Source organism: Eulemur rufifrons, chromosome 15, assembly GCF_041146395.1.
Source record: "Eulemur rufifrons isolate Redbay chromosome 15, OSU_ERuf_1, whole genome shotgun sequence".
NCBI classification, from domain to species: domain Eukaryota; kingdom Metazoa; phylum Chordata; class Mammalia; order Primates; family Lemuridae; genus Eulemur; species Eulemur rufifrons.
The window spans coordinates 88,767,704-88,785,886 of NC_090997.1; the positions used below are offsets into that span (position 1 = coordinate 88,767,704).

The window sequence follows — 18,183 nt, forward strand, 5'->3', positions numbered from 1 at the left end:
TTAGATGTTAAAATTTCAGGTACAGGTATGACATCTCAAAAGGATATGGCATCTGAAAAAGAAATCACCAGAAGACTCTTGGAAATAAATAGGCAGGGAATCAGCAAAGTGGAAAGGACAGTTTAAGTTATAAGATTAGACAAACCCTTCAGGTAGGCAGATTATTTTGAAAGAGAGAGAAGTTGATCAAGTAAATACCCTTGGTAAACACCTGTATTTAAAATGCAAGAGGAAGAAGTGAAAAAAGAAACACAGTCATAGAAATGAATAGAGAGTCAAGATATCAGAGGAAAAGATCATGATAAGGCAAAGTATTTAATAGCAGGTCAGTATGCCAAATGCTTCCAAATGCCCCCCTTACCCTCTCCTAGTTGTCCTTACTTGGGGAATCTACCAGGGCCCATGTATCTCAGAGGCAAACACACAGTCCTTTGAAGTTATAAGTGCTAACAATGGGGAACCTAGACAATAGGTGAAATAATAGACATAGGAAAAAGAACAAAATTTCTAGAAGTCTTAAGTGAGTAATAGGTTCTTTTCACTTAAGGGGCACATAACACCTCCACACACATAAAGTATATGATTCATCTGCATTTCAGAAAGAAAATCTAGGTAGCTTTAATAAAGAACAGCTTCCTTAGTTATTTGATCACACTAACTAAGGCAAAGACTGTGAAGACTGAGGCCAATGAGAGAAGGCTTCAAGAGAGGTTGGGAGTGATGGGGTGGGATTTGTTTAGATCCTGAGGTTACTAAAGAATACAGCATAAGGCTAAAGGGGAAATTTTCCCAAAACGATGGTGCTCTTTTTTCCCCCCCATTTCATTACCCAACCTGCTACCAAAGCTCTTTCTCTACCTTGTGCTGGCCCTGGAATAAAGTAGGAAATAGCATCTTCGTTAATGGATGAAGGATTCCAGAGAGCTGGAGGAGTCTGCAATGGCAGGGAAAGAAGAAATTAAACATTCTGAGGCCAGACTGGACAGGGAAGTCCCTGTGGTCATATGATTGGGTTGAGGTTTTGAGGTTTATTCTTGGGCCTTCATGTAAATTCTGCATATTTAAATTAGAAAATGTGTATGTACACAGTTAATGTGTAATTATATGGGTGCATTTCACTAACTTATATATGTTATAATATGCAAAATTTGTACTTTCAGCAAAAAGTATGTATATGAAAATTTATAAATTGCTCAGCACATAATACTGACATTTCTCCTATCTAATGTGCTATAGTGACCTTATCCTTACAAGACTAGTGAACTGATTTTTAACTACAAACTAAGATTGTCTAAATGTATAAAGACAGCCAACAAAGAAAGGAAAATGCTGGTAAGACTGTCTGTATGCCATTTTCATAATCCGCAGGCCAACTAGTTTGATCAGCCTTGTTTTAAATGTGTTTCCTCTTATTTTCAGTGTCATTTTCTTTTTTTTTTTTTTTTTTTGAGACAGAGTCTCACTCTGTTGCCCAGGCTAGAGTGAGTGCCGTGGCGTCAGCCTAGCTCACAGCAACCTCAAACTCCTGAGCTCAAGCGATCCTCCTGTCTCAGCCTCCTGAGTAGCTGGGACTACAGGCATGCGCCACCATGCCCGGCTAATTTTTTCTATATATATTTTTAGCTGTCCGTATAATTTCTTTCTATTTTTAGTAGAGGTGGGGTCTCGCTCTTGCTCAGGCTGGTCTCGAACTCCTGAGCTCAAACGATCCGCCCACCTCGGCCTCCCAGAGTGCTAGGATTACAGGCGTGAGCCACCGCGCCCAGCCTTCAGTGTCGTTTTCTGTTCCATCATTTTCCATTTCTAAAACTGGAGTCTTCATAGTGATTACTGAGATCTGGGTTTTTCGGAAATAATGATTTAAAATGCCAGTAATTTGAAATGTTGCTCACTTGACTGGAATAGGGAGGAATGCACCCTAGCTATGATTCCACCAGCTCCTAAAAATAAAGGGAAGCCAGGCAGTCAGCAGCAGCAGCCCTCTCTAACAGGTCTTCATGGTTTATCTAAGAAAATCTGAGACTTTATTTACTTGTCATTTAAGCACTATATGCCTAACATATGACACACACTACTGTAACATTCTTGTTTCAAAAACTATTAAAAAGACTTAGTTTTAAAAACCGTAAACTAGTTACTTCAAAGCATTTGGCAGTTTTAACTCATTCCCTCCTTTATATTTCCACTTTAGTGTCATCCTGTACTTTGAAAGCACTAGCACAGACAAAGGCAGGAAACAGAAAAGTGGGAAAAGAGTGAGTCTGAAGATTTCAGATAGGCAGATCTAGTTTTTTAAGTGTATACTCTCCTTTAGGTAAATTTCAGAAGTCACTGTAACCTATGTGATCATTTATAAGGGAAATGCAGTACTGTGGACTGCATGATATTCCATAGCTTTTTAACAGAGCAAAAACTTTCTTCAAAATTTGTTGCTTCCTTTGCTTCTTAAAGAATGCTGTTTGAAAAACACTAAAATCTAAAATAACAACAGAAAATAGGAGGGGAGCAGCATAATTGTTTTTATCTGTGTATTTTAATTGTCTTTTAATTTTATCTTTATAATCAAGACAATGATGGTTTTTAAGCTATATTTTTAAAGTCTGAAGAACTTTATGATTGTCTGCTGTCAGCTCTGAAAATTTATTCTAAATACAAAGAAATAATGGCTATCAGAGCCAAGCCCCATTGAACTCCAAAGAAGTCATCTTACCTCTCTGGACTTGGTTTTTCTTCTGTCAAATAGGAAGCTTGGACAAGAGGATCTCTGGTCCTTTTCAGCTCTGCCAGTTTATATGTTCAGGCATGCAAGAAGTGGTAGGAAGGAGGAACAAAGAACAAATGAAAGAGAACACAAAAAACAAAAGGGAAGAGAGAAAGAAAAACGGTTTTAGACTAGAAGCTGCAAAAGGAGGGGTAAAAAACAAATTAACTATGTAAGTTATGTAAATGATAGTGAAAAGTAGAACCACTGAAAATTATACCAGCAAAGAACAAATTTTTACTAGGAAGAAGGGAGAAATGTCAGGTAGCGTAGCAATATGGGGGTAGCAGGTGTAGGTGTAAACAACCTGAATACCTGATGCCTTCTATATGTAATTTGTACATAATGATTTTGAGTCTTCTAATTAAGTTCTTTTTACTAAAATCTCACCACTTTTCAAAAAGACCACTGGTTTGCAAGCTGTATTACTACAGTTTATCTAATTTATTTTATCTTCCTGTTTCAGGCTCTTTTTCCCTGCAATCTGTTCTCCCCTGTCATTGTTTTATTGAAGAACCTACTTGGTCTTCTCATTTCCTGGCACTGCAAGTCCAGGCTCCTCTGCCAAATTTCCAGGCCTTCTATAATATTCCATACCATATTTGTAGTACTGTTTCGCAGTTCTAAGTTTGTCAGACCATTCTGCTCACCATCTTCTCAATTTTCACCTTTGGGAATGCTGTTTGTTTTTAGTCTGCGTTGCCTAAGTTTTACCTTCTTTTTGAGTCTTAGTTACATTATTCTAGCCCTTATTGAATTTGTCCATTCTCTCAACTCTTCCACCCTTATTTAGAGTCTTAGCTATATGAATATTGCACCGTGAATTTATTGACTTCATTTTTGTATATTTCAGAATAAATTTTACTACAAATACTTGAAGGGGGGGACTTTGTCTCATTCTACTCTTTCGTCTTCTTTGGCATTAAGTGTATGTATTTGCACATGGAGTAAAATATTAGAGGGAAAAAAGTGGCTTATTAGTTGAGATTTCAAAAGTTGCTATAGTTAGCTTTTCATTTTTTTATCTGAGATGGAAATAATTTTCAGACTTGAACTTGTTTCATGACTCAAAACTTGTTTTATAACTCTTCTAAAATGTAATAGATGTCATTCACTCACAGCATTTTTCTTGGTCATTTCTTGATATTTTTTTTCCCTTTTAATTTCATGTCATATTTTTCTTTAGTCTTCAACACTTTTGGATTTTCTTTTTTTTAAATACTTTGTCTACCACTCTTCTATTTCTCAACTCTTGTATCTCTGCTTTAGGTATATATATTTAACTTTTAATAACTAGGCCTTATATAATTCCGCCTCAGCATTTTGATTAAATTTGTTGTTGTGTGAACTTCCAGCACTCCTATACTTCTCTTAGAATCAGTGCCCCAGTTTTAGGAATATGTACCAAAGTAATATTAAAATTTTTAATTTTGTGCTTTAAAGCAAGAGATATTCAAAACATAAGCATTTTATTTTCCTACTATATTATCTTGTGTAATGTATTTGTGGCCAATATTATCAATAGGCTTTCTTTTATTGTATTTTAGATTTATTTCACTACTAGCAATGTTTTTTCTTCATAATCTTTGGTTAAGATATAATAGTGCTAATTTAGAAAAAATATGAAAATTGCAAGTAAAATATAATACTGTTCTTATTTAAGGAGTGTCTACTTATTTGGGAGAATCAGATTAATATGCTATGTTTTTCTACCCACACAGAGCTTATATTCTAACTTGGAAAGACAAAATAACTATGATGATATATGGTTTATTAATGATGAAGTGCAGGGAAGCAGTCCACTGGCAGTACCAACCATTTGCCTGGCACTGTGCTTAGACACTTCAGATATATTTTGCTTCACCTTTCACAACTCTAAATTATAGTGAGAAAACTCACGGTCAGAAAAATTGTAAGTACCTTATTGTCAGATGCTATAGCCCGAGATGATATTTCTCAAACTCTTTGTGGTAAAGGTCAAGCATTTTTTTTTTAATTTCCAAACCTTTGGAAATTGCTTGTTTTGTAAAATATAAATACAAGTAAATTAATTACTACAAAAATAACAACCTAGTCTGCTCTGTGTGTTCTAAACATTTCTATCTTGTCACAAACTTGTAAACAGTTTTGCAGACCAGCATTGGTTCTGGGAGCACATTTGGTTGGCACTGATCTAGATCCCATTTGGATCCCACTGTGGTCCTCCTTGCACAACTACTGAGGGGATGATGCACATGAATAGCTAGCTGGCTGTGAAAGAGAGAGAGGTCTGAACGGAAGGTATAAATTTGGGAGTTGGCAGCATGAAGTGCTATTTGAAGTCATTAGACTGCATGAGATCATCAAGGTAAAGTTTAGAACAAGGAGACAAGAAGTCCAAGAACTGAAGTCTGGGGCACTCTGGACCTTGAGAAATGAGAAAGAACCAGTATGAAGGACTGAAGGAGCACTAGCAAGAGAAAAGGAAAACCAGGAGACGCCTTGATAATCAGGAAACCAAGTGAAAAGGCAGGATGTGGGGGCTTGGAGGTGGATCAAAGAGGGTGAAATGATCGCTTATTCGGGCTGATAGGGTCAAGGAAGATGACATCTAAGCATTGTGTTTAACAATATAGAAGTAATCTGAGACCTTGACAAAAGTAGTAGAAATGGGTCCTGGGGATAAAAACCTGCCTAGAAGAAGATAAAATCAAAGAGGAAGAATTGGAGACTGCTAATGTAAATAAAACCTTATCTTTCAATGTGGCTTTTTGGTATGCTAACAGAGAATGATTTATATCAGATTTTTCATAGTTTTGGCCAGGAGTGTGTTTTTTTATTGCACTCACATGATTCTTACAGGCACTAAGTTTGAGAACACCTGCTGCAGCCTATATGGTTAGTATTTTCTAACCAATCATTGTTCAGAGTAGCAAGTGATTTAAAAATTAAATGGAAAGTCTTGTATACTGCTGCTGACTCTAGTAGCCAAAATTTGCAGTTATCAGTAATTCTCATCCATTCTGTTAGAAAACAATAACTTAGAGGCCAAGCACAGAAGTAAAAGTTCTTGCAATTCCTGTTTCCCAGAAAGAATGTCTAATCAGCCAAAAGGAGTTACCAAATTTCAAAAAGTTGACATCTTGAAAATTTCCTCTTAAAATATTGTTTAATATCTAGCGTCCTTTATCTTAAAGAAAACAGCATTGAAAAGTAAATTAGTTTTGAGTTACTAATGCCAGAAATTTCCGCTAAGTATTATATGCACCAATTTGTAGGAATAGAGGTGTCTTAGAAACAGTGTGAAATCAAAATCAAAGTTATGTTACTTTATATACTTCTGGGGGAAGTTTTTTAAAAATGTGTTTACTAAATAGACCCTTTTCAGCTTAGAATAATATTTTATTAAATTTCACATCCTAATGAAGAAACCCAAAGTGGTTTAACTTCTCTATACTGCTCATACTAAGAAATTAGGCTTGAAAGTCATTACAACTTTCCCACTAAGTCTTCAGACAGGATCAAATTATTTCAGATGGAGCAAAATTTGGCCTGTTTTTAAAAATCTCAAAAGCAACTTAAACTTTCCTAAGCAGTTTATTCATTTAGTTTTAAAATGGTCTCTACCAAAAAGTATATTCTGCATTAATAGGCATTAAGTAGCTGCCAACCTTTTAAAGCCCATTTTCTCTTATTTCATGTATTTTCATTGAATTGCAGATTGCAGTGTGGTAATTGTAGTTTACCAAGGCAGCCCTGAATTGAGTGGCTAACTTTACTGCTAAAACAATGTGACCTTCAGGAAGTCGTTTTATTTTTATAATTAGCATTTCTTCATCTCTGTAAGGATGGGATTGTAGAGTCCTAAGAAAGATGAAGAAATACTATGGGACTTAGATAAGACATGTGCCACATTTAGGGATGGCAGTTATTGCCTGGCTTTCACATTGGACTCTGAAGCTCATGCCTGACTTGTTCAGCCTGTGATCCCCAGCACTTAGCATAGCGCCTGATCTTGAGTAAATAATAAATAACTGTTGATTTGTTGGAAATTAGGAAGCTTCATAAGGAATAAACATTTGAGCTGAGACTTGGAGAAGTTTCACAGAAAAGGAAAGCATGTTAGATAAGGGAGAATAGCATGAGAAAAGCATGCAGATGAGACAGAGTCCCCTCTGGATTGAGGGACATAAAACTGAAACGGTATCCACAATGTGGAGGGCCTTGAATGCCAGGTTAAACTGTATTTACGTTGAGCCAGTCCTATAATGTCTTAGAGCCTTAAGGTGAGTAAAACATGACCTGGTTAAATTTCAAGGTTATTGTGAGGACTGAGTAAGAGGAAAATGTGTGGAAGTGTTTTATAACCTGCAGAGTGCTATAAAGATGTTAGTCTAAAACGTCAATCTTTTCTTTGATTTATGTTACTTATCCAATTAGTCCTTAATATGTATCTTCTACCCATGGCAATTGATTTATTTATCTTCATTCCCCAAATATTTCTTTTATTTCTGTCCTTCAGACTTTGTTCATACTTTTCTTCTCTCCAGAATAGGCTTACCACTTCTTTCTACCTTTTCACATCATGCCCATTCTGCATGGCCAAACTAAAGTATCATTTCCTTTACCAGTTATCCTTTATTCTATTTTTTTTTTATTCTCTGAAGTGTTCTATGTACTTACTGTAAGAAACAATACTTCTATTTACTGTATTTTTATATAGTAATATTCTTTTCTATTTTAATTCCATATCCATAGAAAGATTATTAGCTCCCTGAAAGTGGAAATAATATATCCACTTATTTTTTATATCCCATATTGCTAATGGAAGGTCTTAAATAATAGCAGAATTTATTGAACCTTCATAATGTTGAGGTTATGAAAAAGGGGAAACTTTAAACCTCTTAAAATTTAAGTAATTACCTTCATTAGTTCTCATTGCTGGAGTATAGGTAAATAATGAACATTTTAAAATAATGTCATTTTTCAGGTATTGAATTCAAGTGGACATATAAACCTAGAGACTCTTACATCTGATATTAATTTGTAGACTTTCAATCCTAGATGCTCAGGATTTTGAAAAATTAAAAATAATCTGGAAAACTCAGTGCTTTAGCACATACATACTCTTTCCTCTCAAAGAATGGAAAAGGAAAAAGGTGAACCATAAGATATTGCTGTTTCTATAGGTCAAAACAAACACTGGAAATTTCAAATCATTCTATCTAACTGCTGTATTATAAACTTAATTCAATTGCCTAAATCCAATAGCCCATTACATACCCCAGAAGTAATTGTCCCTTATACTACCACAGAAATTTTGGTCAGAGTCAACTAAGCCACCATGCATTGTAGATGTGTATATTTGTTGAGCAACTACTATTCACTGGTCACAAAGCCAAGTGCTTTGTATGAATAACAGACAGACATAGACCTTGCTCTTAAGAAACTTATATGCTAGGGGGTGTGTGTGTATGTTTGGGGGAAAGAACACTCTAAACATGCATATAAATATCTAATTATAAATTGTGATGAATGTTGGTAAAGAAAAGATGTGAGATTATCGTTAGATTGGAAAAGTCAGGAAAACCTTTCTGAGGAAGTGACATTCAATCTGACATTGCGTAGGGGTGAGTTAGCTTGGTGAGTAATAAGGAGAACAAGGCAGAAAGAGTAGGTTGTGTAGGCCTTGGCATGTTTAGAACAGAAAAGATGCCCACATAGCTGCATGGTAGTAAACGGGATAGGGACATTTAGAGGTGGTTGAACAGTCAAGAACAAGGTAGAGGAGATTCTTGTAGCCCACCTTAGAGTGTGTTTTGTATTTTAAGTGCATCAGGAAGCCACTGAAAAGATTGGCCTGAATGGATATATGTTTGAGAAAGATCACTCTGCTCTGAGTACTGGATGTGGAAAATGGTGGAGGGAGGGAGGGCAAGAATTTAAGTAAGGAGACAGATTAGGGTGCTATTGCAGAGCAAATGGGGAGCTGAAGACCAATTCAAGATACATTTCAGAAGGAAAATCAACTGGATTCCTGGTGAACTAGATGAGGGAGTTGGGGGAGAGCAAAGGATAGAGAGAGCTGCTAGCATTATTCATAGCAGCCAAGATTTGGAATCAACCTAAATGCCCATCAGTAGGCCAATGGATAAAGGAATGTGATACATACACAATGGAATGTTATATAACCATAAAAAAAGAAAGAAATCTTGCCATTTGCAACAACATGGAAGGAACTGAAGAACATTAAGTGAAATAAGCCAGGCACAGAAAGGCAAATCTCACATGTTCTCACTCATATGTTGGAGCTAAATATTAAAACAAGTGATCTCATGGAGACAGAGAGTAGAATGACGGTTACCAGAGGATGGGAAGGGGGAGCAGGAAGGAAGTGATAAAGTGGGAGTGGTTAACGGGTTCCAAAATATAGTTAGGTGGTTAGATAGAATGAATAATATTTGATAGCACAGCAAAGTGATTCATCAACAATAAGTTAGGGTATGCTTTAAAATAACTAAAAAAGTAGAATTGGAATGTTCCTAACACAAAGAAATGATAAATGCCTGAGGTGATGGATACCTGAATTATCCTGATTTGATTAATTCACATTGTATGCCTGTATCAAAACATCACATGTACCCCATAAGTGTATAAAACTATGTACCCATAATAATTAAAAATAAAAAATTTGTACTTAAAAAAAAAGAAAAAAGAGCAGCTAAAAATGACTCCCACATATCTCTTACTTGAGAGAACGAAGATCCCTGTGGAGAGGAAAGGCGATGAGGGAAATCAAAGAAACAGTTTTAGATAAATTAATTTCCATCATACATGAGACATCCAAGTGGTGATGTCACACAGTCAGTTGGATATTTGTCCGAAGCAGATCCTGGTTAGATACATAAATTTAAGAATAATAAAGACATCAATAGTACTTAAAGCCATTGGGAATGTGTATGGAGAGATAAGAAAATAGGCTTCATGGCAGGATCATGATGCTTGTAGGAATCTGGTAGATAGTATAATAAATGAAGAAAGCCCACTATGAGGTAAAAAATGGCAACTGATACAGTGTGTGAACTGGAGGTGAGGGAGAGTGGAGAAGAGGAGAATGAACGAATATACATCATCTGAAGGGGACTACCCCATTCAGCTCAGATAATTATTACCAAGTTAATGTGGACTCAGATCTTCCTTTTTTTAAAAAAAAAAGGGAAGTTTGAATTTTCTGTAACTTTCCCAGTGTTTAAATATAGAAAACAATTCATATTTAAAATTCTATATGAATCAGCATTGGTTGAGCCCACTAGTTTGCAGTCTCTGCTAGGACAGGGTGCTTAAAATTATTTGGAGATCGGATAGAGGAGTAGTAGCCAAGGAGACAGGAGAGAAACCAGGAGAATAGAATGTCACAAAAGCCTTGGATGAGAATGTTTCACAAAAGTTGGAATATCCCAAAGTTTAATAAACTGCTGAGAGGTTTGGTAAAATGATGCCAGAAAAGCGTCCCTTGTATTTTCCAGTGTGGAGTAGGCTGTTGGTTAACATTAGCAAGAGCAGTTCCGCAAGTGAACTGATTACTTAGGTGAGGTACAGGCTGGCACATGTGGGCTCCCTGCCATTAAAAGCACAGGTGTATTCAAATTCTCTTACCTTTTGTGTGACTTGAGAATATGAATTATACAGGAAAGAAAGAAAGAGAACTCTATTCCCTTCCCCTCCAGAGTGAACAGAATATTGAAGAAGTTGAAGACTTTAAATGTGAACACTCTTTGGAAAAACCTGTTTGAGAAGTGGAACAAAAAAATACAGTCATACCTATAGAAGAAAATCGGAATCAATGTATGGAATTTTTTAATGGAATATATGAAAGGAGTGTTTAATAAGAAAAGGGAAATGAAATATAATACAATTCAGTAATTTGAGGGTTACTTTTTTTTAGGTTTCTATATAGAAGTTATCTGTAGTAGTATGTGGAGACTCAGATTATATTAAATACTCAATTAAGTATCTGGACCATATACTATATTTGCACTTATCCATGACTTAATGGATCTTTGCAAAATGCTACTCTATTTCCAATACTGTTGTTTTCAATGTAGTAAAACCATCGCTCTCTCAAACTCGAGTATTTGTACAGATCACCTGGGTATCTTGTTGTGGAACAGATTCTGGTTCAGTAGATCTGAATTGGGCTTGAAGATGCTGCATTTCTAACAAGCTTCTAGGTGATACCAATGCCATTGGTTCATGAGTATTATTACATAAAGATCAGTTCAAAATATAAACTAAAAATCACCAGCCCATCCACAATCCTAAGAGATTTTAACTCTTATATTTTATAGCATGGAGCTTGAATTTTAAGGCAGGGAAAAAGAACCAACCAGCAGGCTCTTCAATGATATTTTCAGTTCTCCTTACAAATTCCCTTTTTAGAATTGAGGTAATTGAGGTTCAGAGTTGTTAACTAGCATATGACAAGTTAAGAAGTCAGATTTACATGCCAATCAGTCTAGTGTTTGCTTTAACCACTCCATCATCTTAGTTTTCCTTTTGTTTCATAGATTTGTACAGGTCTTGTTTTTTTCTCTTTAAGGAAAATAGTTCAATCTATTATTATCTTTTATGTTTAATCTTAAAATTCCATTTAGCCTAGTTTTCCCTGTGCATAAGAGTTTCAGATTTTGCTGGCTGGACATTCCCATATTTCCACTGCAGATCTTTTCTGAAATGTGAAATCATAAAAGAGAACTAGGCATGTGTTTTGAGGAAGCTAGATTTTCTTGAAGTCTGTCAAGCCCTAAATGGTTGGTAGAATCCAGCAATAGAATAAGGAGATTTCCAGACTCTTTCAGAATGTAATCTGCAAAAATAGGTTTTATGTTAGAAATATGGTATGGGTCATCATAAAGTTTACTTTTTGCTTTTTTGCTGTAGTCCAATATTGATATTAAATACTCTCTTTTAGAATGTGAAACACAGGAAATATGCAAGGTGGAAAGCAACATACATCCACAATTGTTTAAAGAATGGGGAGACTCCTCAAGCAGGCCCTGTAGGAATTGAAGAAGATAATGGTATGTTATTTATTTGTTCTAAGTAAAAGTATTTAATAGAATCATAACTGTTCAGTTGATTATTATTCAAAGTTTTTGGAAGGAACAATGCAATTTTGTTTCCATCAGGTCCAAAATCCATGAAAATTAAGTGTAACATAAATGTAGGGATAATGAGAGATCAAGGCCAAACTGCTATAATATCTGCCCAGGTCAACAAAATGGTTTGTCTCCTACCTCTAATCACATTTCATCTCTGCATAGGAAAGGCAATCCATTTATAATTTATAAAATGTTTCCAAACCACAAAGAACACTATATTATTTTTTGTGTATCTATTTGAATTGTGTGAATTATTGGGGGTGGAGAGGTAAGTAATACATTCACATGGTTCAAAAATTATGGAGTATATAAAAATACAAAGTGAATTTCTCATTTCCACCACATTCCTCATCTTCCCAGATCCTTTCACAATTCAAATAAATAAATACCAGTTTTAGATTTTTGTGCTCATTTATAGAAATCATAATTTATGAATTTACAAACAAATAGGAATATTTAGCCTCCCTTTTTTCATACAATTGGTAATATACATACTGTTCTGCATCTGAATTTTTTTTTTACTAGTTCTGTCAGTTTTTTGTTTCATTTGAGGCTCTGTTATTATATTAGGCACATGCACCTTTATAATTATTCATTTTTTTATGAATTAATCTTTTATTATTATGAAACATCCCACTGTCAGGAAATCTGTTTTGCCTGATATTAAATTTAGACACCCCAGCTTCTATCAGCTTGGTATCTGTGTGACCTTTTCATCATTGTGAAATGTTTAACTCTATCTCTGCCAAAATTCCTTGTCATTAATTCTACTTGTCTGTTATTAAAATTAGGGACTTCTGGCCGGGCGTGGTGGCTCACACCTGTAATCCTAGCACTCTGGGAGGCCGAGGCGGGTGGATTGCTCAAGGTCAGGAGTTCGAGACCAGCCTGAGCAAGAGCGAGACCCCGTCTCTACTAAAAATAGAAAGAAATTATATGGACAACTAAAAATATATATAGAAAAAATGATCCGGGCATGGTGGCGCATGCCTGTAGTCCCAGCTACTTGGGAGGCTGAGGCAGAAGGATTGCTTGAGCCCAGGAGTTTGAGGTTGCTGTGAGCTAGGCTGACGCCATGGCACTCACTCTAGCCCGGGCAACAGAGCAAGACTCCGTCTCAAAAAAAAAAAAGAAAAAAAAAAAAAAAAAATTAGGGACTTCAGCTTTTTTGTCACTTACATGGTGTGTCTATTTTCATCTTTTTCATTTAAATAAATCTGGGGTTTTGTATTTAAAGTACATCTCTTGTAAAAAGCATCTATCTTTTATTCATTCTCAACACCTGCGTTAGAAATGTTTGTCCATTTACATTGAATACAATTGCTATAGGTGGATTCAAACCTACTGTTTTGCCATTTGTTTTCTATTAATCCTATCTGTTTTTGTTTCCTTCTTGTAATTTTCTTTTCTCTGGTTAGTTTTTTCTCTTTCATTTATTATGGCCATGGTTTTTTATAGCCTTGAACATATTTATAGTAGCTGCTTTAAAGTTCTTTTCTGCTCATTTCAATACCTGGGTCATTTTAAGGTCTTTTTTTTTGTAGACTCTCACATTTTCCTTTTGCTCCCATTTCTATAATTTCTATTGTCGATAACATGTTGTAGCTCTTCAGCATCCTGTTATCTTCCTTGGCAAAGTCTTGATTCTTATTCTAGCAGACAGTTAACTTGGTTGAACTCAAACTTTGGCCTTCCTTCTTTCAGCTTAAGTTGTTGCTTTTCTAGGCCCCCTTGAGTCTTCCTGATATTTATGCCCATAATTCCGGGACATACAGATATTTAGTTGGGGTTCATATGCACATTTCAAGGCTCTCTTTTGGCAACTCTTTCATTTGCACAGACTGTTGAGTGCCCTCAGGTGAAAAACCACATAAAGTCATACCTTTCTTGGTGAGATTTGACGGGGTTCCTTCTTTCTGGTTTCTACCAGCTTTTGGTCACTTTCTAGTGCCTTTCAGTAGTTAGTTGTTGTTTTGTTTGTTTGGTTTTTGGTTTTGGGGGGTTTTCTTCCCTTTTCCAGAATGTATAAATGTTAGAGTTCTCCAATATAGGAGAAGGTGATTTTAATGCATATAAAATAAAATACATCCACAAGTATAGTTAGTAAAATGCTCATCATCTCAGAGTAATGGGTAAATTTAATTTTCTTTTTGCTTATTTATAATTATCTACATTGAATATATAATGTGTTAATAATCAGACAAAAGTTATTTAAAAATTTGATGAGAAACAATAAAATCTATTCTATTTCATAAATCTGTAGCTTTAGCTTGCTTTTCTTTTAAATAACTATGATTCCCAAAAGTGGCTAATTGTCATTTTAAATATACTGTCAAAATTTAATTTTCTCAAAATAGTTTTCCAGTTCTAATGATACAGTGTATTTTATAAGTCTACCTTTCAAAACTTTTCAAAACAAAGTATCTCCATCACTTTTTTCTACATAGCTAAATGTGAAATTTCATTCCTTTGTTTTTATTTATTAAGTAAATACTTTAAACAACATACATACAAATAATCAACATACATATAATCAACATACATATAATCATTTCATAGCGAGTACCCCATAAATATTGAGTAAAAAGCAGCTGTCAGAAAATAGTTCTTATTGGATAGCATAAATGTGTCATGTTTTACCAAAAATGTCCTTGATTTTTCATAAGTTTAAAGAAAGTTTATTTTAAAGAAAAATATATGCAAAAAGTTTACAGAATTAGGAACTGTTATTTTGAAGGGAGTGATAATCATATTGTCAGGCAAAATTAAATTTTTAAGAAAATAAAAAAATTAAAACTACTATTTTAAGAAATAGAGCCTGCATGTTAACTACATTAAATAGAATTGTGTTTGAAGATTTCATTTGTTGTATATGTAGCAAAATAAGAATACTTGGTGTTTGTATTCAAAAATTCCTAGTTTAACATTGTGTATGTATTATATAATAGATGTTGAAGAAAATGAAGATGCTGGAGCAACCTCTCTGCCCACTGAGCCACCTCAGCCATCATCATCTTCAACTTACGACCCAAGCAACATGCCGTCAGGCAACTATACTGGAATACAGATTCCTCCAGGCGCACATGCTCCAGCTAATACACCAGCAGAAGTACCTCACAGCACAGGTAGGAAACTAAAACTGAACAATTTTTTAATTCCCCTTTTATAAATAATTGCTGTACTGCTTATCATATTTGTGCTTCATAATGATGGTTGTGAGCATATATGGTCCTTAAATTCCATTTGAACCCACCAAAAAAAATAAATTCTTTTAATTGAAGTTTTAATATTAGTTGTATTACCATTTTTGAGAAATAACAAATATTTGTTTTGTTTAATATTAACCTTATATTTTATTAATAGGAGTAGTTTCTGTGCTTTGCATGTGTATTGCTATTCTTTTTTCTTCCCTCCCCTCCCCTCCCCTCCCCTCCCCTCCCCTCCCCCTTCACTATTATTTAAGAATAGCACTGAGGTGAGTGGGGTTGCCATGGGATGTGTGGGTCAGGGTCTCACTGTGATAGCAAGATTAAATTTGTCTTGCCTCATTCCCTGAGGACCCTACCCCTGCCCTGACATGGGTATTATTGATAATGGGAAAAACCTTTGAGGTGCAGAATCTCAGTAACAGGAGAATCACAGACAAGTGAAAGGAAGGGTTAAGATTTTTTTTTTAACCTTACAAATGTATGAATTAAAAAAAACAGGGAAGAGATATCTGCCATCTTTGAATAAATCAATACTGTATATCTGTATTTTCATAGAAAAAAGATCTGATGAAACCAGTGTCCAGTAGTAAATCAGTGTCAGCAGATAAAGGCACTTGCACAAAATTGAAAGTATTCTTCATTTACTTGTATTGTTGACAAAGTATCACCCTTCCTTTCAAATAGAAGGGTGTTAACAATGATAATTTGAATTCTCCATTTAATTTATTTTAATTTTTTTCAAGAATTGTTCTTAAAAAATTTGTATTTATCCCAATACAAAAGTGACCCATGGTACTAAACTTTACAGTTATTTCAAAAATTTTAATTAATGGAATACGAGTCATCCATTGACCTCTGATTTCTGCTGCTTCTATTATGTAACACACTATTGTGTCACTGCCTTTTAGTTGTCAGCCTATTTTACCCAAACCATGTAGGTTATTTTGTATAAGTTGAATTTACTTTTAAAAGTTTTTGTTGTGATCATTGTAGCAACAATTATTTAGTCTCTTTCCTCCTATTTTAAAACTTCCAAGTTTATATTCTCTGTAGATATTGCTAATATTTTCTCTTTAGGATTATTGATGAAAGTGATAATTTTAGCACTGATCTCTTTTGTGTCTTCATTTGGTGTATTTTACCCTGACTTTTCAATGCTTTATGTCCTATGTGATGACATTAATAGACGAACCAATTTGAATTTGTTTTGTAAGTAAAATTTCATGCAACACTGTTTTAAATATTTTATTATGTTTTAGAAATAGTATTTCCAAGGTAGAATAATGTAAGCAAAACCACCTATTTAGGTGTATTTGCCTTAGGTGAATACTGTTCAATTATACTCAAAAGTTTAAACGCTGATCAAGAGTCCCAGACACAGGCATTCTCATACAGGGGCCATAGGGAAATAAAATGCATTTGGGGATCAAATAGTATTGGTTATTAGTTTCTACCCCTTGCTAAACCACAAACTCAACTGGTATTCAAATTCTCTTGACCTAGGTTTTTCCTCTTTCTAACATGAAATTAATCATACTTACGGTTATTTTAATTATTAAAGGGAGAAAGGTATAAAAATTCGGTAGTACTATGCCTAGCACAAAATCAGTGTTCAGCAAATTAGCTTCCTTTCCCTTTTTTTTTTCCCCCTCTTCCTTCCTGTTTCTATGCCAAAGAAAGAGTATTTAATGACAAGTTAATGAATACTTAAGATTGTTTTGTGAATCAAGAGAACTGTCACATCTAGGAGTAGGGTATTAACCTTCCAGAAAGGCTGCCCCCCACGGGGTGCTGCTTTAGGCAACATATCTTAAGGCAGAGTTGTAGTATTGGCACATATACAAATGTATTATATACAGGAACACAATGAATATATGAAAGACAAACACACTTTTAGTAGGAGGGCTATATTAGATTGATCCATATGAAATTGCTAGTTTTATATAATAAAAATGGCAAAATACTGGTAGTTTCATAGATTCAAATTAATAGACAATATTTCCTGGTTGGAATATTCTAGACATAAAGATAGTTATTAGGAGGTGGTATTCTGTTAGAAAGTCCTCTGGCATGAACAGTTTATTTTTATCCAGTTAACTCTGGCATGAGCCTCTTGTTTTCTCTCTCTTTTGTTCCTCAAAGGGGTGAATAAAACTAAAAACCTTAGAACTTTTGTAAGATGGGGTCCTATCCTGTTTAAATGCTTCTAGACTTAGCATTTAAATAATTACCATAGCTAATTTACACACTTTGTACAGCAACTAAATTAAAGATTGCTGTTTCTAATTTACAAACTCTAAAGAGAGAAAGCAATTATCCAAGGGAAAACAAGCATATCCAGTAATGGACAGAACCGGAATTTGAATCCAAGTTTATTTGACTTCATGTTTTGGCCACATCCCTTCTATGTCCCTTCTTCCAAGAAAGTAAAATCCTGTCAAGTCAAAACCTACTTTTCTGATAGTGTGTTTCCCCTTAAGATTGGTTTGAGATGTTGGAATCTCCTCCTCTTGGCCCCGAATTTTTTTTCTATTGTATTTGAAACAGTAAAAAAAATCAGTTCATAGTTGCCTAATAAAAAATAAAATAACATTTTTAGTTTATAAATATAGCAGATGTTTCCCCTCTTACTCACTTTAAGAATGATTTACTTTCTCTCATATAAAGGTCCAGGATGGACTTTTATCAAAGGGAAATCCTTAAGATAGCTGAAAAGAATAGTATGTACTAATTTACAGTTTTTAGTTCTTCCACAAAAAAGCAAAGGGGGTGCAATGAGGACAGGGATAGTGATTGTTTAAACAGACGAAGTGTTTCCTTCTTGTGCTTTAACCACTGTGCAAATATCACATGTAGGTGATACAGTGTGCGGTTTTTTCTTTCTCATGAATCATAAGCTTTCTACAGTCCATAAATATTATGGAAGAAGACCATAGTAATAAATCTAATTAGATTAAATAACAGAATTATTTTCAAATCATGCTAGCTTTTTAATTGTAAACACAGCTCAACCCATACATAGATCAAAATCTGCGTTGTGTTGTGTCAGAGTACCAGGGAGCGCACTGGAGTT

The 18,183-nt window shown here is 34.7% G+C and overlaps 1 protein-coding gene across 2 annotated transcripts in view; it reads left to right on the forward strand.

The window, feature by feature from the left end:
• The window catches only part of VTA1 (vesicle trafficking 1), a 50,810-nt gene that overhangs the window by 22,102 nt on the left and 10,525 nt on the right, over nt 1–18,183 (forward strand). For both annotated transcript variants that reach the window (XM_069487864.1, XM_069487865.1), the window contains exons 5-6: nt 11,712–11,820; nt 14,850–15,026. In XM_069487864.1, coding sequence (XP_069343965.1) covers nt 11,712–11,820; nt 14,850–15,026 — 286 coding nt within the window. The remainder of the gene's footprint in view (nt 1–11,711; nt 11,821–14,849; nt 15,027–18,183) is intronic.